Raw genomic sequence first — 23,493 nt, forward strand, 5'->3', positions numbered from 1 at the left:
TTCTCTCGTTGCTTTGACCAGTTGACTCTTCACTCACGGTGTGTTCCCTAGTCGTGTTTGTTCGCTTGCTTCCGAGGTCACCCACAGTCCCGCAGGTGTGAGAACGGTAATCCAGTAACGCTTCCTGTGGACAGGGCTCCTAGCTCCAGAACTTGCTCTCCCAACCACAGGCCACCCTTACTTCACACCACGCGTTAGCATCTTGAATTGCTTATAATACCTGCTTAGGATTTGAACCAGCCTTCCCAGCTAATGTGACAGAAAGAGCCCTCCATTTCCTGTCACCCCTGCTCCTGCTGGCTGTCTGCAGCAAAGTTCTGTGTTGCACGCCTTGGGAAACTGGGATGGCCCTTGGAAGCTTACATCAGAAGCCCCGTGCATCACATAGTTCTTTAAATGCCTCCTGGAGATTAAACACACGGAAAGAAAATAGTCCGTTTTGGAGCATGAGCCGCATGCAGCAGCTGAGTGAGGTGGGGTCCCGCAAGCTGCTTTCAGCACGTGGTGGTGCGGGCAGTGGCTCAGGTGGTGGTGCGGGCAGTGGCTCACGTGGTGCGTGCAGTGGCTCACGTGGTGGTGCGGGCAGTGGCTCGGCACGTGGTGGTGCGGGCAGTGGCTCGGGTGGTTTTGCGGGCAGTGGCTCAGGGACCGGCTGTGCTCATGGAGAGGATTCTTTTGTGCCTCTTTTCACAAGGACACCAGCTCATGAGTGATGTTTGAGTTGGGTTCCACGTAATCCTGCAGTCGTTCGAAAAGTGTCTGTGTACACATTTGATCATTATTTGCTTTTCCTACCCTCTGACCCAGTTCAACATACACTGACTGGGTTCACCGATTCATTGTCACTCCAGGTCGAAGGGTTGTGTGATAGGGAGTTGGAAAGCCATGGTCTTGCAGTATGTAAGGCAAGTTGGAACCAGATTTGCGGCCACATAGGAAGGCCTTACATCAGAAGGGGGCCCGCCCCAAGGAACAAGGCTGCCGTGGCTGGCTGGATACTGTCCCAGGGAATGGGGCTGGGCCTCCCCTTGGACCTCGAGCGTCACGGTTTGTGTGCATATGACCAGGTGCACACCTGACCCCTCAGACCTGTGTAGGTTCCACAAGGAGCCCAGGCACTTTTTATTTCCGTACAAGGACATTCAGCTCTGCTGGGAGCCCTGGGGTAGGGCTGGTACAGAGCGAGGGGGAAGCCGTGGCCTCACTTCGGGTCTTTTGTACGGTCCTCCTGCTGCGAGCCACCTCCCTCCGCAGGAGTGCAGTCCTCCCGCCATGCCTCTTGCTGTGGTGTCTGGGTGGCCAAGGATGAGTCCATTTTGCCTGCCAGCCAGCGATAGCCTCGAGGCTTTGAGGCCCTTAAGCATGAATGCTGGCGTGTGCCCGGGGCACTGCATGTCTGCAGATCCTCATGTGTCCACGTGGCCCCCTTGGGGACAGATCTGTGGCCACGAATTGGTTGGTGATGGGGCTGAAGCCTCCCGAGAATAAAGCACGGTCCACTTTTAGAGGCTGCTCCTGGCTGTGGCTCTGTTCACTGGGACCCTGGTTCTCTGACTCACTGAGGTGGCATCTGAAGCAGGACACAGGGGTTGTTCAAATCATGGCATCTCCACACTGGACTCATCAGGAAGCAGAAATCTAACAGCCCCTTCCAGAAGTTGCCACAGCCCCCTGGGGTTGTCTGCTGACATGCTGGTGCCCTGGGTCCATCCAGGGGTCTCCTGAACAGGGCCAGCACTGTGGGTCTTAGGACGCCCCACTGCCTGTGGGTGTGGCTGTACTTTGGAGTTCTGTGTGGTTGTGCATGAGGGAAGGGCCATACTCAGTCCTGCTGGGGAGCAGCCGTCTGCGATGTTTCCAGCTCAGGCTGGCTTTTGAACGAGCTTGCTCTTGATTGGTATCTAATCCTACCCAAATGCTTCCTCCCACAGGATGTCTACGGCCTCTACGAGACTCGATACAGGCCCTATGACAGTGCTGCATCTGCGTACGCCGAGAACTACCGCTACCCCGAGCCCGAGCGGCCCAGCTCCCGAGCCAGCCACTCCTCGGAACGGCCACCTCCCAGGTGCGGCCATGCCCACCCTGGCTGCCCCTCTGTCACACTCAGACCCATGTCTGTGTTGCTTGCTATGGGGATAACAGTGGCTCGAAAAGTTCTGTATTTCTGAAGAATTATGCAAACTTATCTAACGTATGTTTACATTTTCTCGGTATGGACAAATTGTAGGATGTGTTTTTAAATGAAATTAAACACTGCCCCGGGTGGTCATTGGCTGTGCTGGTCAGTTAGCATTTGGCCCCACCTCTACTCGGGTCAGATTCTGCTCGGGGCTGCAAAGAAGCAACCTCTGACTTGTCCTTGAGCCCCTCTGGCCGGGGCACGTCTGATGGTCCGGCCATTTGCTAATGGGGTGTCCGGGCTCCCCAGAGACACGGCAGCTTTTCACAGGTCTGCAGAGGCCTGGGAGGACTGGTCACAGGGGTGACTTAATTCTTAGACCTGTCCGGCTGGCTACAGAAAGCAGGGCCTGAAAGCCTGTGTTTCCTCTTCTTTTTTTTGTCTTTTGAGGCAGGTCTCACCCTGTTGTCCAAGCTGGAGTGCAGTGGTGCTGTCTTGGCTCACTGCAGCCTTGACCTCCTGAGCCCCGGCAATCTTCCCCCACTGCAGCCTACCGAGGAGTTGGGACTACAGACATGCCCCACCAAACCCAGCTAATTTTGTTCCTTGTTTTTTGTAGAGACTAGGGTCTCACTATGTTGCCCAGGCTGGTCTCGAACTCCTGACCTCAAGGGATCCTCCTGCCCTGGTCTCCCAAAGTGCTGGGATTACAGGCATGAGCCACTGCGCCCGTCCAGCCTATGTTTCTCCTTGACGTTGCCTCCTCTGATTGAAGGCCAGCCATGCCTCTGTTTGCCATTACAGAAGAGGGGTTTGGAAAGACCTGTGGCACTGTGCCTTCAGCTGAGTAGGCCTTTAAGCCAGGTCAGAGTCCTCTCGGGCCCTAGAGCAGAGGAGGCTGCTGTTGAGTTTCATCTCCACTCAGGAGGTGCGCAGAGCCCTGCGAGGGGTGGGCATGTCCTGGCCACCACGCTAGGCTGTGCCTTCCAGGGCCTTAGCTGCACCTACTCCTTGTCAGATCTGAGGACAGACTGTCTCACAGGTAGAGGCTCCCAGCCAGGGGATATTGCTTCTTAAACTTGGTAATAGAGAAAAACTAGTTATTAATGAAGACTTTGTACCTGCACTGGTTTTTGAAAGGTTCTTCATGCTTATTCTTAGAGGTTTTTAGGAGCTTATCTGAAGACAAAGGCTCTGTCTGTGAACCTCTGCCCATGCGGCTAGCCCTGGTGTACTCGGCTCCAAGGGCACACACTGGGCCATGTGCAGCTGGATGTTGGAGGTGGTTTGTGAAGCAGGCGGCACTGTGAGGCTTCACCTCTCCGGAGGCTGTAATTGTGAGAAAATTCCCAGGGTTTGAGCTACTGTGTGTCACTCTGTCACTTGGGAAGCGGGGTTTGAAGTTAAGATCATATTCTGATTCACAGCCTGCCAGGTCCAGTTGAGGGTGAGCGGGCAGGTGTTTCCTAGAGGCCCTGAGAGGCGAGAGCACGGAGGAGAGACAGCCAGGGAGGGTTCTCACCGTTCCATTTTCCTTCTGCTGGCCACCCTGCCAGGCTCACCTGGGAACCGATTCTGAGAGGCCAGTGGTGGCTCATGATACGGAGAAGGACTCTCACCAGAGGTGGGGTCAGGTCACCACAGGAGTGACGTTGTCACCGGACCCGCAGGCTCACTCTTCCTTCCCGTGTTCGGATCCTGCGGCTGCCTTCAGCCCTGGCTTGCGCAGGCTCTGGGGAGTCCTTTCTGCTCCTTCCCCCGCTTTGGTTGGGGAGCACACGTCTCGTGCGTGTGTTCAGCCTCCACGCTTGCGTGTGGCATGGACTTGCCTCTCTGGGCCTGGTGTGGTCCGATCCCCGCAGGCACTGCCGTCTCGGCCTTGTTCGTTTTTGAGACTGTCGCTCCTGGTGAATGACTGGGGTTGGAAAGGTCAGCTGAGGAGACGGCAGCTCCTTGGAAACCCCAACTCAGATAATTTCTCCAGAACCTGCTGTGGCCCACATGAATGTGATAGACCCTAGAGTGGCCACTCAGGCTGTTGGTTGGCAGGGCTTGTTACTGTGGCTGAGCAGTTGGATGTAGGGGACAAGTGGACCGGGGGCGTGCCACCCAGCAACAGCCCCATTAGATGCAGAGGTGCTGTGCCAGCTGAGCAGCCAACCTCCGCGGCGGGTGCGACTCCGGTGACGTCTCCCGAAGGGACGTGGGAAGGGTCACATTCTAAAAGTGAAATATTGTATGAAAATTATAAGGTGCTCTTATGGCCTTTCAAGAGTCTTTTTAGGTCTCACCCTTTTAGCCAGGCTGGTGTGCAGTGGTGCCATCATAGCTCACTGCAGCCTGGAAACCTGCTGGGCTGGAGCCATCCTCCTGCCTCAGCCTTCTGAGTAGCTGGGACTGCAGGTGTGTGCCACCATGCCCGGCTGATTTTTTTATTGTTTTATGGAGACGGGGTCTCACTGTGTTTACCAGGCTGGCCTTTCAAGAATCTTGACAGTACCAGAAGGTCTGATACTTGATCATTGTACTAACTTGTGCTTTTCCTGTAGTGAGAGTCAGGATCATGGCTTGGTCTACAAAACCAGCCTTTCTGGGGCACGGGTAGGATTCTGACACCACGTCAGCTCCAGGAGACCTGAGGGGGAGGTGGGGCCCTTAGAGTCCCGCTCCAGGAGTGTGCATGCAGGGAGCACCAACAGCCAGCGGTCTGCGGTCGAGGCTGTGAAACTGGCATTTTAGGTTGGTTTGAATGGCTCAGTGAGACCAGGCACTGTGGGTCACTCCTGCAGTCCCAGCACTTTAGGAGGCTGAGGTGGGTGGATCGCTCGACTCCAGGTATTCGAGACCAGCCTGGGCAACCTGGTGAACCCCCATCTCTATGAAAAACATAAAAAACTAGCCGGGTGTGGTGCCGCAGGCCTGTAGTCCCAGCTACTCAGAAGCTGAGCTGGGAGGATCGCTTGAGCCTGGGAGGTGGAGGTTGCATTGAGCTGAGATCGTGTCGCTGCACTCCAGCCTATGCGACAGAGTGAGACCTGTCTCAGGAAAGAAAAAAAAAAAGAAGCTCAGTCCATTTTGTCCTCTGCTGAGCATAATATCAAAAATTCGAGGACTGGGCCGGGCGCGGTGGCTCAAGCCTGTCATCCCAGCACTTTGGGAGGCCGAGACGGGTGGATCACGAGGTCGGGAGATCGAGACCATCCTGGCTAACATGGTGAAACCCCGTCTCTACTAAAAAAATACAAAAAACTAGCTGAGCGAGGTGGCGGGCGCCTGTAGTCCCAGCTACTCGGGAGGCTGAGGCAGGAGAATGGCGTAAACCCGGGAGGCGGAGCTTGCAGTGAGCTGAGATCTGGCCACTGCACTCCAGCCTGGGCGACAGAGCGAGACTCCGTCTCAAAAAAAAAAAAAAAAAAAAAAAATTTCTAGGACCTATTTTAGCATTGACTTTTATAGGCTACAGCAATGAGAACACAAAAAGGGTCAGTTCTTTTTAGCCGACGGCTCTGAGTTATCTTGCCAAGACGAGTTTGAATTAGCCGCGTGCTGGGAAATTCCACAGTCTCATCCTTGCCACTGTTTTGAATCTTCTAACTGGAATTTTTGTACAAGCAAAGTGCTTTGATGAATGCCTGTTGCTTTGGGAATTATTTGTATTGGCTGATATCACACTTTAAGAAATAGGTAATTTGCTTTTTAACAGCACTGTGTGTTTTTTCAGGCAAGGGTATCCTGAAGGATACTATAGTTCCAAAAGTGGATGGAGCAGTCAGAGCGATTACTATGCAAGTTATTACTCCAGCCAGTACGATTATGGAGGTATGTCGAGGAGCTCCAAGCAGCTGGCCTTAGCAGTTGCCTGGCGCAAAAGACATTGATGACATGCAGCCCTGGCCATCCAGCACCTGCTGGTGACTTCCAGGAAATGTCCCCTTTTATTAGTCTCTTTATGTTTTTGCCCAAGAGCCAAAATAGTTGAAAATATTTTGTATTTGGAAATAATTATATTGATATTTTTCATTACAGAATTTCATCTTAATCTTAGCATGGATGCATCTTTGTCACATTGGCAGATTTCTCTGATTTTCTAGCAGAGCATAACCAGCAGTTCGAGAGCTGCTGTGTCCACATGTGCCTTCGTAAACATAAACGGATGAAAAGGAAGTGAAGTGAAAAACCATCTCCTCAGTTCCACCAGCCATGTTCCCCGCACTCCTGACCGCAGGAGGCTGGCAGCTGCTGCCTGGGGCAGTGTGGACATGGGCCACGCCCACCGGGCAGTGACCTGGGTACTCCCTGGCGGCGTCTAGCTGCAGCCCTCCATGCAGTGTGTGCGGCACAGTGGCCATGTCCCGGGAAGAGCCTCCTCTGGTCACTCCTGACCTGGCTGTGACCTCTCGTGCTCTGGGCCCTGAATCCCCTTGACAAATAACAAGTATCCTCTTTGATATTTGCACCTGTTTGAAATGTAAATTTGAAAAAGAAAAGACATCTTTAGAAAAGATGATAAAAGACCTTTTAAGAACTTTTTCTTAATATTTGCTAAAAACACTTGCTGAAAATGGTATATCCGTTTTGTTTACAGCCCTTTTAAAGTAACCTTTTAATATTGAGATAATTTTTGAAAACCTTATGAGTCACATTAAGGTGAAGAAATAGTAGTAAAATTTACAGTTAGGGGATTAACTAGTAAAAAGCAGCAACTGTGGAAGTGAACTAGCCGGGCGCAGTGGCCCACACCTGTGATCCCAGCGCTTAGGGAGGCCAAGGTGTGGGAGAAGCACGTGAGCCCAGGAGTTCAAAAACAGCCTACGAAACGTAGTAAGACCCCCATCTCTGTTTAAAAAAAAAGAAGAAGAAGAAAAAGTACTTAATAAAGAAATCTTGGCCGAGCGTGGTGGCTCACGCCTGTAATCCCAGCACTTTGGGAGGCCGAGGTGGGCGGATCACGAGGTCAGGAGATCGAGACCATCCTGGCTTACACAGTGAAGCCCCGTCTCTACTAAAAATACAAAAAAATTAGCCAGGCATGGTGGCGGGTGCCTGTAGTCCCAGCTACTCGGGAGGCTGAGGCGGGAGAATGGCATGAACCCGGGAGGCGGAGCTTGCAGTGAGCTGAGATCATGCCAGCGTACTCCTCCCTGGGTGACAGCAAGACTCTGTCTCAAAAAAAAAAAAAATCTTTTAGCACCTTTTCTAAAAATATTTTTTCCTTTTGATCTAAAACACTTAAGTATTGAGAGAAAAATCAGCCAGTTGCCTTTAGGTAGCTCGGGCCCTCCAGATCTCATGGCTTCCTGGTGTCGTGCTGGTTTCCAGGAGATAAGCTGGGTTTCTCAAGGAGTTCTTGGAGCATGAAGTCCTGGGGTGGTGTCACTTCTTCAGTGATATCTGAGGCATTTCTTCTTTTGAATGTTACTGTATTAATCATTAGTTCCTTGCTCGCAGATCCAGGTCACTGGGATCGTTACCACTACAGTGCCAGAGTCAGGGACCCCCGCACCTACGACCGGAGGTATTGGTGTGACGCAGAGTACGACGTGTACAGGAGAGAGCACTCTGCCTACGGGGACAGGTTGGTGGAGCACCCCTGGGGGGAAGAGGCTGGGGGCAGCCAGGGTGCGCTAGTGCTTCTCTGCCCTCATGTCTGGGTTTTAACAAAGGGCTTTGGTAGTTTGGGTGAGCGTCTGCCTGATGTTTTGGTCCCTGTCTGAAAGGAAGGAGGGAGCAGACCCTTCCAGGGTTCCCAGCTTGGACTGTTAGAGGAGAACTGGCCTCAGCAAGAGGACTGTCCAGCACCCCTGGGAGCACCTGGGAGACTGGGCTCACTCTTTCTCATCGTCCCCTCTTAGCGGTCACGCCCTGCAGCCCAGAGAAGTGACCACACTGGAGACGCATTCGCAGTACTTCTCTAAAGTTGCGCATCAGAGGGCCCTGAGGGTCGGGTGTGGTGTGTTGTGGCTCAGCCCCAGGGGTCTCAGTCTTGGCTCCTGGGCAGCCGCGTGGCACGTGGGGACGGGGCCTCCCGCACTCCCATTCCTCTGCCTCTGTCCCCCGGCTTCCTCTAGGCCCGAGAAACGTGACAACAACTGGAGGTACGACCCTCGCTTCACGGGGAGTTTTGACGACGACCCCGATCCCCACAGAGACCCTTACGGGGAAGAGGTGGACAGGCGCAGCGTCCACAGTGAGCACTCGGCACGGAGCCTGCACAGTGCACACAGCCTGGCCAGCCGCCGTAGCAGCCTCAGTTCCCACTCACACCAGGTGCGTGGCGGCACCTCACAGATACGCGGACGGTTGTGTTTAGAACCACCATCCTGTTTGCAGTGTACCTAAACTTTTACCACTGTGCCTGGGGAACTGATTTTTCCCATTTGCTTTGTTTTCTAAGAGTCAGATTTACAGAAGCCACAATGTGGCTGCCAGTTCCTACGAGGCCCCACTTCCTCCAGGCTCCTTTCATGGTGATTTCGCCTACAGCACCTACCGCAACAATTTCAGCAGTGGTCCCAGCTTCCCAGAGTATGGCTACCCTGCAGACACTGTCTGGCCTGCCATGGAACAAGGTGGGTGCTCAGGAGGACAGAGGGACACTGGCTCACCCCACTGGGGCAGCCACCCAGTCCGGGATCCGAACACGGGAGTCAGGGCTGGGGTTGGAATGGTGATGTCCTGGCCTGGCTCTGACCCAATCCATCCTTCCAAGTGGCAGAGCGTGTCAGGACGGGCTGATGCTGTCTCTTCTATTGCAGTTTGGCTTAAGGCCTGAGAGCTGCCCTGGCTGCCCCGACATGGGTTTTAAAATGTGACTCTGAGGATAGCTCATATCTAGGCTCTGGGCGGCCCCTGGTCACATCCCCATCGCAGACCTCGTGGCTCAGCAGGCTTGCAGGAGGGAGCTACTCCTTCCCCCTGGAGACTCCGCTCCTGCAGGTGTCCCGTGTGTCAGAGTTCCCTTCCAGGATGCTCAAATGCTTTTTCTTGGCAAATTGCAGAAATATATGTAAAGATGTAAAGTTACAGAATGTAACAGTAGACTGACTGAGTTTCCTTTTTTTTTTTTTTTTTTTGAGATGGAGTCTTACCCTGTCTCCCAGGCTGGAGTGCAGTGATGCGATCTCGGCTCACTGCAACTTCTGGATCTTGGGTTCAAACGATTCTCCTGCCTCAGCCTCCCGAGTAGCTGGGATTACAGGTGTTTGCCGCCATGCATGGCTAATTTTTGTATTTTTAGTCGAGACAAGGTTTTGCCATGTTGGCCAGGCTGGTCTCAGACTCCTGACCTCAAGTGATCCGTCCTCCTCCGTCTCCCAAATGCTCAGATTACAGGTGTGAGTCACTGTGCCCGGCCTTACTTTCTTAAAGTATTGTTTCACTTAACAACATTTTTTCATTCATTCATTCATTCATTCATTCATTCATTCATTTATTTATTTATTTATTTATTTATTTATTTGAGATGGAGTCTCGCTCTGTCGCCCAGGCTGGAGTACAGTGGCTGGATCTCAGCTCACTGCAAGCTCCGCCTCCCGAGTTTACCCCATTCTCCTGCCTCAGCCTCCCGAGTAGCTGGGACTACAGGCGCCCACCACCTCGCCCGGCTAGTTTTTTAATATTTTTTAGTAGAGACGGGGTTTCACCTTGTTAGCCAGGATGGTCTCAATCTCCTGACCTCGTGATCCGCCCGTCTCGGCCTCCCAAAGTGCTGGGATTACAAGCTTGAGCCACCGCGCCTGGCCCGTTTATTTATTTATTTATTTTTTTTTTTTTTTTTGAGGCGGAGTCTCGCTCTGTCGCCCAGGCTGGAGTGCAGTGGCCGGATCTCAGCTCACTGCAAGCTCCGCCTCCCGGGTTTTTACGCCATTCTCCTGCCTCAGCCTCCCGAGTAGCTGGGACTACAGGCGCCCGCCACCTCGCCCGGCTAGATTTTTGTATTTTTAGTAGAGACGGGGTTTCACCGTGTTCGCCAGGATGGTCTCGATCTCCTGACCTCGTGATCCGCCCGTCTCGGCCTCCCAAAGTGCTGGGATTACAGGCTTGAGCCACCGCGCCCGGCCTATTTATTTTTTTTTAAGAGACAGTCTCGCTCTGTCACCCAGGCTGGAGTACAGTGGCGCGGTCATGGTTGCTATCTCCTGGGGTCAGGTGGCCCTCCTGCCTTGGATCCTTTCAAAGTGCTGGGATTACAGGCACGCACAACTATGCCTGGCTCCTTATTTTCTTTTTTGCTTGAGGTGTTTTGCTGTCCTTTTTGTTGGGTGCTGCATGGTCATCACAGTCTGCATCTGATTTTGTGAAAGGGAAAGAGCTCAGGCGCGGCCAGGCCCGGGAGGAGCCCGCGCTGCCGAAGGAGCCTCAGGATGACTCGCGAGGGTGGCGCAGGAGCTTTCTCAGTGTGCAAGGGAATAGCTCTCATATTTAGTGATTCCAACATTTTTCTTTTCCTGACGTACACTTAAGTTCCACTTTTAAGTATGATGTTAAACAATTACCGACTTTGAGTTGGAAGTTTGTCATGATAAATCTCACCGGTGATTTCAGCTGTGTGGGCACATTGAAAATCTAGGCTCAGGAGCAGCAAACAGTGACAAGCTGATGGTTTCTTTTTCCATTTATCTTAAATGCAGTTTCATCAAGACCAACTTCTCCTGAAAAATTTTCAGTGCCTCATGTCTGTGCCAGGTTTGGCCCTGGCGGTCAGCTTATCAAAGTAATTCCCAATCTGCCTTCAGAAGGACAGCCGGCCTTGGTGGAGGTCCACAGCATGGAGGTAATGGCACACAGTGTCACTGCCCTGCCGCCCCGGGGAACTCTGTGCTTTGCAGTTTGTCGTCTTCAATTGCCAGACCTTGTCTCTGGACATACGTCCTTGGAAAAATGTTTATTGCTATGAACTTTCAATGTGTAGGGTTTTTCTTCTGTTTGGTCTTATCTTTGTCCTCCTAAAAGTCAGTATTGTAAGCGTCTGCCTTGGTGTTAGACGTGGTTTGATCGTATATGCATTTCCTCTCCTCGTTTTGGGGATGTTTGCTTTATTGCTGCTTTTCAATGATAGATGCAGCGGCTGGGCCCAGTGCTGCCCAGGTGAGGGGGGCGGGTGGCAGATGGGCCCGGCGCTGCCAAGGTGAGTGGGGCTGGCATGCGCCTCTTCCTGCAGCTTCTGCAGGCTTCTGTAACATGTATTGGGGTTCTGCCTCAGGATTTGGGGAGAAAAAATGGATTTCACTGCTTAAAATAAAGTTTGAAATCGTGGCTGTGGCCCACACAGGCCATGTTCCATGTAATAGCCTTGACAGAGCCTTCACCCGCTGTGGGGCGGGGCGGGTGGGCCAGGCCACCCTCTCCTCTCTCGTGCGGCATCTGTGCCTGGGTTGGCTGGCCTGCCAGCAGGGTGGCTGCGCACTGGCTGCCGCTGACCCACAGCCCTCTCCTCGTAGGCCTTGCTGCAGCACACGTCTGAGCAGGAGGAGATGCGGGCGTTCCCGGGACCCCTGGCCAAGTATGTTCCTTGTTGAGGCTTTTCTTTGTGAGCCCGGCCTTGCAGACATCGCTGCTCACTATGTGTTCTTTCTACAGAGACGACACCCATAAAGTGGATGTCATTAATTTTGCACAGAACAAAGCTATAAAATGTTTGCAGAATGAAAACTTAATTGACAAAGAGTCTGCAAGTCTTCTTTGGAATTTTATTGTTCTCCTATGCAGACAGAATGGGGTAAGTGTCTTTTTACTTCTGGAGTGTTTCTTCCTGCTGGTCTTCATTTAGTCTTGGGAATGCTCAGCCTCCTGACGAAGCAGGGCGAGATCCGCGTGCCCAGCTGTGGGAGCCTCGAGGACTGGGTGGGGAGGGAGAGGGAACGTGCGGTTGGGATGAGATGAGGTTTCAGTCCAGCCTTGCCAGCCTTTCGGGTAGTTGTGGGTCTGGCTGTGTCCAGGGTGGGGCTTTGTGCCTGTGGTGGTCTAATGCGTCCTTATCTGAGAGCCATTGTTCTCCTTCCTGTTCCCGTTGACCCGAACAGACCGTGGTAGGGACCGACATTGCGGAGCTTCTGTTACGAGACCACAGAACAGTGTGGCTTCCTGGGAAGTCACCCAATGAAGCAAACCTGATTGATTTCACGAACGAGGCCGTGGAGCAGGTGGAAGAGGAGGAGTCTGGCGAGGCCCAGCTCTCTTTCCTCACTGGTGGTCCGACGGCTGCCGCCAGCTCTCTTGAGAGAGAGACCGAGCGGTTCAGGGAGCTGTTGCTGTATGGCCGTAAGAAGGTGCGCCTCCCCATCGTGGCACCTGGCGCCTGCAGGTGTCCACTGGGTTGGGCCTGGTGCGGGCGATGCAGCCATCGGGGAGGGACACGGCCCCCTCTCGGGAGCATCCGCGCTGTGGTGTGGGGCTTCGGGTCTTGCTGTTTCCTGAACAATGCCTGACTCTTTTATGCCATCCTTCTGGAGGTGTTAATGTTGGTTTCCTTCTAACTATTTCCAGTGTTGGAGACCTGCAGATTGAATTTTCAGTTATTCAATAAATGCACGTGTTGAGCACGGGCCGTGTCCCTGCTGTGTGTGCCAAGTCTCAGATGAAACATGCATGACACGAGTTTTGGCATTCTCACAAATTCAGGCTGGAGTCCACAGCCCAGAAGTCGCTGGGAGTTGGGAGGGCGCACCGAGCCTGTCAGAGGCACAGTGCATGGAAAGGCCACGGGCAGGAGAGCGGCCAGTGCGTATAGCGTCCAGTGACTGGGGCCACAGCAGCGTGGGGACCAGGGCAGGCGGGGGACCTGAGACAGTAGCCTGCTCTGGGACAGTGGGGTTGGGGGGTCCATAGTGACTGCAGCAGGGACAGTGTGTTCACAGGAGGGCCTGTCTAGGGTGCATGATGTCCGCTTTGGATGTGCTAAGCAGGAGAGAGGCCAGTCCCACGGGCATGTGTGGCCCTGAACAGCAGACACATTGGATAGGCCCAGAGCTCACCGTCCTTTTATATCATGATAAACTCAGGGCATATTTGACCAGTACTTTTATTTTTTTATTTTTATTTTTTGAGACAAGGTCTCACTCTTGCCCAGGCTGGAGTGCAGTGGCGTGATTACCGCTTAATGCGGCCTCGACCTCCTGGGTTCAAGTAATCCTCCCATCTCAGCCTCCTGAGTAGCTGGGACTACAGCTGCACGCCACCACGCCTGGCTAACTTTTTTTTTTTTTTTTCGTAGAGACGGGGTTTCACCATGTTGCCAGGCTGGTCTTGAACTCCTGGGCTCAAGCAATCCACCCGCCTTGGTCTCCCAAAGTGCTGGGATTACAGGCATGAGCCACCGCGCCCGGCCTGATCAGTATGAGTCTATTATGGATGTTTTATAACTGATTGAAGTCATGTAACCTGTTAGCTTCTATTAACATCTTCCTCTACTGTAGCATTTTTGCCTCCTAGCCAGAAGTCCTAAATTATACCCTAGATGATTTTGGCGAAAGGGGAGGCTGCCTTACTGGAGCCACTGTCTGTGCTGACGGGATATTCGCAGAGGCCTCCTGTTAGAACCGGGGAATTGACCCGCGCGTGCTTCCCAGTGGACGGGGCGGTGTGGTGGGCAGCGCGGCATGGTTAGCCCTGTTTGTGATTAGCGTGCTTATGTTTTATGCTGAAAATGGATAAAAGCAGCAAATATCTACAAATACCCACTACCACAGGGACTTTGAAACTCAGGAAAATAGTGAAATGCTGACGTGTCTTAATCTCCAAATGGCGAATAAGTTTTTGAGGCCTTTGGGTTGTTTGTGTATCTGCTGCTGCGTGAGGACACGTGGCCTGTTGCCTGTCTTGACTCATGTCACGTGAGCACCGCTGATAACTCACCAAGGCCCCTGAAATGCCTTTTGCAGGATGCTTTGGAGTCTGCAATGAAGAACGGCCTGTGGGGTCACGCTCTGCTACTTGCAAGTAAGATGGACAGCCGGACACACGCCCGAGTCATGACCAGGTACAGTCCCACGGAGGCCTGGTCCAGTGGCGAGCCCTGCTGGCTCCCTGCAACACGCGGCGTCCACACCCTGGTGGCAGGCGGCAGGGCTGGCTCCCTGCAGCATGCGGTGTCCACGCTGGTGGCAGGTGGCAGGTGGCAGGCAGATCTCACTTGACTGTGCTGTGCTCCCACACAAACTTGGGCTTCCTTGGCTTCGAGGCTTGCTTGGATCGTGCTGTGGAGAGCTTAAAAAGTTTTTTTGTTAACTGCATGGTTTTTAATACTTCACATAAAATTTCAGTTAATTCCTTAGTCTTCATCTTTTTTTTTTTTTTTTTTTTTCGAGACAAAGTCTTGCTCTGTCGCCCAGGCTGGAGTGTGGTGGCACGATCTCGGCTCACTGTAAGCTCTGCCTCCCGGGTTCACACCATTCTCTTGCCTCAGCCTCTCGAGTAGCTGGGACTACAGGTGCCCGCCACCACGCCCAACTAAGTTTTTTTGTATTTTTAGTAGAGACGGGGTTTCACCATGTTAGCCAGGATGGTCTTGATCTTCTGACCTCGTGATCCGCCTGCCTTGGCCTCCCAAAGTGCTGGGATTACAGGCGTGAGCCATCGCACCCGGCCTAGTCTCCATCTTTTATAGCTTTTTTTTAAATTTTGAGTTTTGCTCTGTTGCCCAGGCTGGAGTGCAGTGGCGCAGTCTAAGCTCACCGCAACCCCTGCCTCCCAGGTTCAAGTGATCCTCACGCCTTGGCCTCCCAAGTAGTTGGGACCACAGGCATCCACCACCACACCCAGCTAATCTTTTGTATTTTTAGTAGAGATGGGGTTTTGCCATGCTGGCCAGGCTGGTCTTAAACTCCTGGCCTCAAGGGATCTGCCCACCTTGACCTTCTGAAAGTGCTGGGATTACAGGCGTGAGCCACCACACCTGGCCTTATCTTCTACAGCTTTTTTTTTTTTTTTTAATATTGAGATAGGAAAGAAAAATAAAATATTGAGATACATGTACTTTAAGTGAAATATAAGTCTAATCATTACATCAGAGGGCTGAGGTCTGGTTTTTTTAAAAATTTATTTTATTACTATTTTATTTATTTATTTTTTTGAGATGGAGTCTCGCTCTGTCGCCCAGGCTAGAGTGCAGTGGCGCGATCCCAGCCCACTGCAACCTCTGCCTCCTGGGTTCAAGCGATTCTCCTGCCTCAGCCTCCTGAGTGGCTGGGAATACAGGTGCGCGCCAGCACACCCAGCTGATTTTTGTATTTTTAGTAGAGATGCGTTTCTCCATGTTAGTCTTTAACTTCTGACCTCAGGTGATCCGCCCGCTTTGGCCTCCCAAAGTGCTGGGATCACAGGCGTGAGCCATTGTGCCCAGCCGGATTTTTTCTTCTAGCTGAGCCAGCATGGGGTCTTTCTGTGTTTATGTCTGCCTAGGTTTGCCAACAGCCTCCCAATCAACGACCCTCTGCAGACAGTCTACCAGCTCATGTCCGGGCGGATGCCCGCCGCGTCCACGGTGAGTGGCACTGCCTGGTGGCTCGCACAGGCTCCACTGCTGCCTCCTCGTGCTGGTGAGCCCAGCTGTGTGGAATTGAAATGGTGCTGGCTTCCAGGGATGAGGCTTCATTTTGTTTTTCCTCACGTTAGTGCTGTGGAGACGAGAAATGGGGAGACTGGAGGCCGCACCTTGCCATGGTCTTGGCCAACTTGAACAACAATATGGATGTCGAGTCCAGGACGATGGCTACCATGGGCGACACTCTGGGTAGGTCAGGGGTGGAGAGGGGCATCGGGCGTCATGGATGGAGCACCGAAGGCCCGGTTGTCTGTGGCATTGGCAGAAATCACAAGAACCCGGCCTTCTTCATCCAGCTCACGTCTCTAGTGCCTTCTGTGCACATGCTTGACTTCTGCGGGCATCCCCAGTCACTGAGACTCCGCCTGGTTTTCGTGTCTCTCCAGCTTCGAAGGGCCTCTTAGATGCGGCCCACTTTTGCTACCTTATGGCCCAGGTTGGATTTGGTGTTTACACGAAGAAAACTACAAAGCTTGTCTTAATTGGATCAAATCACAGGTAAAGAAGCAAGTCAGTATAGTCCTGTAAGTTTTCCTTTAAAAGTAAAATGAAATCCTTCTCCTTTAGTTAATTCAGAAATGGCCAGAATCATGTCTTGATTTGTCACATGGTGGGACACACTTCTGGATGACCTGCTCTGAGGTTGACTGTGCTAATAATTGGCCATGTTTTTCAAATCAAAATAATTCGCTTCCTCTACAGTTTGCCATTCTTAAAGTTCGCAACCAATGAAGCAATCCAGAGGACGGAAGCCTATGAGTACGCCCAGTCCCTGGGTGCCCAGACCTGCCCCCTGCCTAGTTTCCAGGTAAGCAGGTGCTGCCAGCCTGCAGCTGTCATGGGTGGGCAGGCGCTCAGTGCTAACAAGCTTTTGGCTACTTAGATTTTTTGAATTCTTATGGAAAAAAATGATGTGAGTTTTTTGGGGGAGGATTCTGAGAAGACATTTGATCTAAAATGCTAAAAAAAACTAGATCACATTGAATTGAGGCTTTCCGTTTGCATTTGATTTCAATTATTTTCATGAGCTTTTTTTTTTTTTTTTTAAAGGAAACCGTCTCACTCGTTGCCCAGGCTGGAGTGCACTGCTTTGATCACTCCCAGGCTTCAGTGATTCCCCTTGGCCTCCAGAGTAGCTGGGACTACAGGCAGCACTACCATGCCGTGCTAATTTTTTGTATTTTTAGTAGAGACAGGGTTTCACCGTGTTAGCCAGGATGGTCTCAATCTCCTGACCTCGTGATCCGCCTGCCTCGGCCTCCCAAAGTGCTGGGATTACAGGTGTGAGCTGCCACGCCCGGCCATATGAGCTGTCTTTAATATTTGAGGGAGGTATTCTCTGATGCAGTATGGGGGGTGGTGTGTATAAAACCTGTATAGAGAGAGGCTGGGCATGGTGGCTCATGCCTGTAATTCCAGTACTTTGGGAGGCCAAGGTGGGTGGATTACCTGAGCTTAGGAATTAGAGACCAGCCTGGGCAACAAAATGACACCCTGTCTCTACCAAAAAAAAAAAAAAAAAAAAATACAAAAATACAAAAATTAGCCAGGCCTGGCAGCATGCGCCTGTGTTTCCAGCTACTCAGAGGCTGAGGTGGGAGGATTGCTTGAGCCCAGGAGATTGAGGCTGCAGTGAGCCGGGATTGTGCCACTGCACTCTAGACTGGGTGACAAAGTGAGACCCTGTCAAAAAAAAAAAAAAAAAAATGAAGTATCTAGAGAATGGCTGTGGGCAGCTGGAGCTGCACGGAAGGCAGTGGTCGCAGTGCTGCGCTCTCGGGGTGTTGTGGCTGTGAGAGCCGAGTGGCGCCATGAAAGGGGTTGGGGGGGGGAAGCAGAGTGGTTTTCTTCCCAGCTTAGTCATTTACTTTGCTCTTGAAATCTTTCAGGAACAGGGACTAGGACTGTGGTCGGCGGGCGTGGTGGGTGGGAGACGATGATGAGTGAAGCGTCCAGAAGAGTCCACAGCTTCTAGGGTGACGCTCGGACGCAGGGGAGGCGCGTGCCAGCGCAAGGCTTTGTCCATCCGCGATGCTCGGACTCAGGGTAGCCGCGTGGCAGCGCGAGGCTTTGTCCATCCGCGATGCTCGGACTCAGGGTAGCCGCGTGGCAGCGCGAGGCTTTGTCCATCCGCGATGCTCGGACTCAGGGTAGCCGCGTGGCAGCGCGAGGCTTTGTCCATCCGCGATGCTCGGACTCAGGGTAGCCGCGTGGCAGCGCGAGGCTTTGTCCTTCCGCGATGCTCGGAAGCGGGGGAGCCGCGGGACAGCAATGTTTCTGTCGTTTCAGGTGTTTAAGTTCATCTACTCCTGCCGCCTGGCGGAAATGGGGCTGGCCACGCAAGCCTACCACTACTGCGAGGCCATCGCGAAGAGCATCCTGACGCAGCCGCACCTGTACTCCCCAGTGCTGATCAGCCAACTTGTGCAGGTGCTGCCCCCGGCGCCGGTCCTCAGGATGCTGTGCTGACTGCAGGGAAGGAGGGCTTGCCAGAGCCCCCAGTCGTAGGGGTGGCGATGGTTCAGATGCACGTTGTGGTAGGCGCTCAGAACCTGCCTCTTGGGCAGATGAAGATCTCTGAATAGCTTCGTGTTTTGCGTCTTAGCCTGGGGACTCTCAGGCACCATGTGCCAGCACAGAACCTTGGCAGCGAGTTTCATAATCAGAAGGAACTGTCTGTAGGATACTGTTTTTGTTTTTTGTCTTTGAGACGGAGTCTCACTCTGTAGCCCAGGCTGGAGTGCAGTGGCGCAATCTCGGCTCACTGCAAGCTCCGCCTCCCGAGTTCACACCATTCTCCTGCCTCAGCCTCCTGAGTAGCTGGGACTACAGGCGCCCACCACCGTACCCCGCTAAGTTTTTGTATTTTTAGTAGAGAGGGGGTTTCACCATGGTCTTGATCTCCTGACCTCGTGATCCACCCGCCTCGGCCTCCCAAAGTGCTGGGATTACAGGCGTGAGCCACCGCGCCCAGCCCAGGATGTTCTTTTTTTATTGAAACAGAGTCTCACTCTCACTCAGGCTGGAGTGCAGTTTGGTGCGATCTCGGCTCACTGCAGCCTCCACCTCCCAGATTCAAGTGATGCTCCTGCCTTAGCCTCCCAAGTAGCTGGGATTACAGGCACCCACCACCACGCTTGACTAATTTTTTGTATTTTTAGTAGAGGTGGGATTTCACCATGTTGGCCAGGCTGGTCTCGAACTCATGACCTCAAGTGATGCGCGCATCTGCCTTGGCCTCCCAAAGTGCTGGGATTACAGGTGTCAGCCACCGTGCCCAGTCAGGATGTTTTTATTTTGAGGAAATTTAGTCTGGTGGTTGATAGCTTAAGTGTCCAGAGTCCAGCAGCCTTTGTTTGAGTCCTGGCTGCACTGTTGCGAGCCTCAGTTTCTTCCCCTGTAAAACGGAGGTGGTGTGACTGGCAGAGAGTATGGGAGGCGCACGGGACAGGTGTAGGCGGCGCCCGTGTTGCCCCAGGATCTTCACCTCTCGTCAGTAGTTCCATTTGTGAGAACGTGCTCATGGGATACCCAAAAAATGTATTAGGGACGTTTTTAGACCGATTTCAAAGTTCCGAGAGTCATTGATGAATCCTTAGGTGCTCATCCCCCGCCTCAGTGGTTATGAACACAGGGCCAAACTTGTGTTCTGCCCCCTTCTGCCCCACTTTGCGTCCCCCACATTCCCGATGAAAGCTTGCAGACATTACCGGGGAGTCCAGCTCTTACTGAGTCAAGTCCACATGGTCAGGTGGTAGTCTCGGGCCAGGCGTGTTCCAGGGGGTGCCCAGTGCTGCCAACCCGGTGCCCGTGGGCCAAGAGGTCGTCTGCAGCAACTTCCCACAGTCGCCCAGCATCCCGTGTGCTAGGTATGTTACCTAAGCACATACTAGAAACATGTATGCAGCTAATTAGATTTTATCCCCAGTGAACACTGAAGCTGCATTGCCCGGGCATTTTGAAGACAGCTCATTTGCCATCACCTGGTGGTGACAGGGGCCTCTGATTTTTGCCCGTGTCTAGATGGCTTCCCAGTTACGACTCTTCGATCCCCAGCTGAAAGAGAAGCCGGAAGAGGAGTCCTTGGCTGCACCCACGTGGCTGGTTCACCTGCAGCAGGTGGAGCGGCAGATCAAGGTACAGCCTTGGCTTGGGGTGGCCCAGAGGCATCTGGTAAGGTGGCTTCTGTCCCTGTTATGTCCACACTGAAAGTATGTATCTAAAGACGGTAGAACTGCAGATGTGTGCCTATGAGAATTCCCCAATTCCCCAGAAAGGGCATTGAGTGCCTCCTGTCCTGAAGTAGGGACACAGCAAGCATGGTGGTGGCGGGCGGGTGGCGCTGCCGTGTGGCCACAAGTGGCTTCCACAGGGCAGGCCTTGTTCTCCCTCAGGAGGGGGCTGGAGTATGGCATCAGGACGGAGCCTTCCCGCAACAGTGTCCTGGCACGCCGAGCTCCGAGGTGGAGCAGTTGGACGGGGCAGGACTCAGTCAGCCAGCAGCCCTGGGGATCGCCAACCCACTGCTGGCAGTGCCTGCACCGAGCCCTGAGCACTCGAGCCCCAGCGTGCGGCTGCTGCCCTCAGGTGAGCCCAGGTGCGCGGCTGCTGCCCTTGGACAAGCCCCAGCTTCCTGCTGGCTGAGCTGTGGTCTGCGCCCTTGCCTCCTGGAGAACTGTTTTCAGATGCGGACTGTTTGAGGCAGCATCTCGCACCACCACGGTGGTTGTGGATCTCCTCGGTCTCCTCCCTTCTTTCCTTCATGCTTCCTGCCCTGCTGAGATGGAGGCTCATGTCTTTCCATGTCCATAAATACCCATGTGCTGGCGACACTGTCCTGAGTGCCTGCTGCCTGCTCAGCCTTCTTGCTTGCTTCTTCGGGAGCCTCAGCCACACCGTGTCTGGGCAGCACCCTCGGCTGTGCTCCTCTGCAGCCTGCTTCTCCCAGTCGGCCCCATTGGAGGAAGGGCCAGCCCAGAGCTGCAGGGAGTCAAGTCCAGATGCCCTCCTCTCACATGCTCCTTGGCTTCCTTCGTCAGTGAACCTCACCAGCACAGCCTGCACGCAGGGCCGCATGCCTGGATTAGCATGGCTCCTTACCGCTCGCCTCCTGCTTCTTCCCCAGACCCTCCAGGGTCTCCATCTCACCTGAGGACAAGCCAGGGTCTTCACAGTGGCCACAGGCCCTCTGGGGTCAGCCCTAAGCCCTCCTGCCCTGGTGCTGTGTCCACTCCCATGCTATGGACCAGCCACACTCCTGATTTGCGCCCACTGCCTCACTGCCCACCCTCCCTGCCTGATGTCCACTCTGCTTCGTCCTCAGACACCGTTACCACTTCCTGGTTGATTGCTCTCCTTAGTGCTTGCTCTTCTTACTCAGTTCATCTGTCCTGACCCCCGTGAGGACCCAGCATTTCTTTTGTTCTTGAAGCATCCAGGGCCCAGCATCGTGCTGGCAGGCAGCAGCCCTCCCAGGTTTTATGTTGAGTCGGAAGAATGAATGAATGAATGAGTGGCCTGTTTGACCACTGACCATGGAGGAGGGGACTCGAGTCTAGCAGAACTCTGTGCCAGACGGTCGCTGTGGGCTTGCGTTTGGGCTGCGCCATGCCCAGGAGCCCACGTGGTGCTCTGACTGCACAAGTGTTCCTCCTGCCCCCACCCCTAGAAAAGGAAGTGAATATTCTGCTTTTCTCCAAACCACTGATGGTTTGGTGCGGTGGTGATTTCAGGGCTCTTTGCTCTGTTGAGCCTCCCTTGTAACAGAAATGGGGCTGTACAAAATCACTTGTCATAAACATGTTGAGTATCAGCTCCTTCCAGTGACCCAAGCTACCCTCAGTAACCCCAGCCTCTTCTCCACTGTTCCCATGCAGCTCCACAGACGCTCCCTGACGGCCCGTTGGCCAGCCCTGCCAGGGTGCCAATGTTCCCAGTGCCCCTGCCCCCGGGGCCCCTGGAGCCAGGTCCTGGCTGTGTGACCCCAGGGTCTGCACTTGGCTTCCCGGAGCCCTCCAGGCCTGATCCTGCAACTCTGTGCCCGGGGCCTGGCCTCCCGCCTGGTGTGCCACCTCTGCAGGAAAGGAGACACTTGCTTCAGGAAGCCAGGAGCCCAGACCCAGGTGGGGCTGCAGAGATGCTGTCTTGAGAGCAGAAGCAGCATTGGGTGTGATGTTTGTGGGGGTTGGTGGAAGAGATTGAAGTTATTTGAGCTTGAAACAACTTACGTTACTTGTCTTAATGTAGACCAAACATTCTGGAAGTTCCAGACTGGATGGGTTCAGAGTCTCACTACGATAGTAGTGTTAATGCCAGTTTCTTTTGTAACTTGGCTTTTTGTTATGATATGAAGCTTAAATGGCCATTTGGGGCAGGGCACGGTGGCCATGGGTCTCCTGGGATCTGTCTTCAGACGGCCCTCCTGACCGCCTGGTGAGACATACAGGGGCAGGTCATGAACTTCCGTCTGGAAGTTGATTTGGTGGATCTTGTCCCTGGTCTGTGCCTCTATGTCTACATGTGTATATGTGGACAAAGCAAAACACAGGCCTAGCTTTAAAAATAAAAGAGTGTGCACACGTGTGGGACGATGTTCAGTCTTGGTTTCTGCAAATCATGCTGGTGTGGCGGTAGCTGGGTGGGAAGGCGGTGTGCCTGTTGGTCCATGTGCCACACACACGTCCCGCCTCCTCGCGACCGAGATCATAGTTGCTCTCTTTCCCATTGGCAGGGATAGAGCCGCAGGAGGCGCCTGTTGGAAACTCACTTTCCGAGCAAAGCGAAGAACATTTTGGTGGAAAATTTGCTACTCTGGTACTTTGTCACATTTTCTTAAACTATTTGTTTTCCATAAAGTTCATCGAGTGGGCACCCAGACTCTTGGTTGAGTTGTAAGTAGGATGATGGTAGTGAGGACTATGAAATTGTTTCTAAAATTGTTTCTTCAAGCGAAAGTGCTTCTAAATAGCTTTCATCCTTAAAATATGAAGAGTTGGTGAAAACGCTGGTAGGGAAAGATGGGGAAGAGAGAATTCAGTAGTGTAAAAACAGTTACTTTAAGTAGAAGAAATACACAAATATCGTGAAGTCCCCTTATTATTTTTAACTCTTCCAAAATGGGCACCTTCTCTGAATTCTACATCTCTTTTTCTTTTTGTATTTTTGAGATGGCATCCCGCTCTGTTGTCCAGGATGGAGTGCAGTGGCATGATCTTGGCTCACCGCAACCTCCACCTCCCAGGTTCAAGCAGTTCTCTGCCTCAGCCTCCCAAGTAGCTGGGATTATAGGCATGTGCCACCACGCCCAGCTAATTTTTGTATTTTTAGTAGAGACGGGGTTTCATCATGTTGGCCAGGCTGGTCTTAAATTCCTGACCTCATGATCCAGCCGCCTCTGCCTCCCAAAGTGCTGGGATTACGGGTGTGAGCCACCAAGCCTGACCTTTTTTTTTTTTTTTGTCCCCTAAGACATAGTCTCATTCTGTCACCCAGGCTGAAGTACAGTGGTGCCATCTTGTCCACTGCAACCTCCGCCTCCCAGGTTCAAGCGATTCTCCTGCCTCAGCCTCCCAGGTAGCTGGGACTACAGGCATGTGCCACCATGCCTGGCTAAATTTTTGTATTTTTTGGTAGAGACGGGGTTTTGTCATGTTAGCCAGGCTAGTCTCAAACTCCTGACTTCAAGTGATCTGCCCGCCTCAGCCTCCCAAAGTTGCTGGGATTATAGGTATGAGCCACTGCACCTGGACATCTCTTTTTCTTCTTCTTTTTTTTTTTTTCTTGAGATGGAGTTTCACTCTGTTGCCCGGGCTGGAGTGCAGTAGTGCGATCT

At 53.0% G+C, this 23,493-nt stretch overlaps 1 protein-coding gene across 11 annotated transcripts in view; it reads left to right on the top strand.

Moving 5' to 3' along the window:
- The window catches only part of SEC16A (SEC16 homolog A, endoplasmic reticulum export factor), a 44,221-nt gene that overhangs the window by 10,337 nt on the left and 10,391 nt on the right, over positions 1 to 23,493 (top strand). For 10 of the 11 annotated variants that reach the window (XM_010372717.2, XM_030919521.1, XM_030919523.1 and 7 more), the window contains 19 exons: positions 1,932 to 2,068; positions 5,844 to 5,941; positions 7,571 to 7,697; positions 8,191 to 8,389; positions 8,517 to 8,691; positions 10,753 to 10,895; positions 11,563 to 11,624; positions 11,702 to 11,840; positions 12,145 to 12,390; positions 14,002 to 14,099; positions 15,521 to 15,602; positions 15,734 to 15,851; positions 16,049 to 16,160; positions 16,365 to 16,470; positions 17,952 to 18,092; positions 19,686 to 19,799; positions 20,057 to 20,249; positions 21,539 to 21,784; positions 22,393 to 22,475. In XM_010372717.2, the coding sequence (XP_010371019.2) occupies positions 1,932 to 2,068; positions 5,844 to 5,941; positions 7,571 to 7,697; positions 8,191 to 8,389; positions 8,517 to 8,691; positions 10,753 to 10,895; positions 11,563 to 11,624; positions 11,702 to 11,840; positions 12,145 to 12,390; positions 14,002 to 14,099; positions 15,521 to 15,602; positions 15,734 to 15,851; positions 16,049 to 16,160; positions 16,365 to 16,470; positions 17,952 to 18,092; positions 19,686 to 19,799; positions 20,057 to 20,249; positions 21,539 to 21,784; positions 22,393 to 22,475 (2,619 nt within the window). Of the gene's footprint in view, positions 1 to 1,931; positions 2,069 to 5,843; positions 5,942 to 7,570; positions 7,698 to 8,190; positions 8,390 to 8,516; positions 8,692 to 10,752; positions 10,896 to 11,562; positions 11,625 to 11,701; positions 11,841 to 12,144; positions 12,391 to 14,001; positions 14,100 to 15,520; positions 15,603 to 15,733; positions 15,852 to 16,048; positions 16,161 to 16,364; positions 16,471 to 17,951; positions 18,093 to 19,685; positions 19,800 to 20,056; positions 20,250 to 21,538; positions 21,785 to 22,392; positions 22,476 to 23,493 lie in introns of those variants that run through there. The other variant, XM_010372724.2, reaches the window with a different exon arrangement.

This window comes from Rhinopithecus roxellana, chromosome 16 (assembly GCF_007565055.1).
Source record: "Rhinopithecus roxellana isolate Shanxi Qingling chromosome 16, ASM756505v1, whole genome shotgun sequence".
Lineage (NCBI taxonomy): Eukaryota > Metazoa > Chordata > Mammalia > Primates > Cercopithecidae > Rhinopithecus > Rhinopithecus roxellana.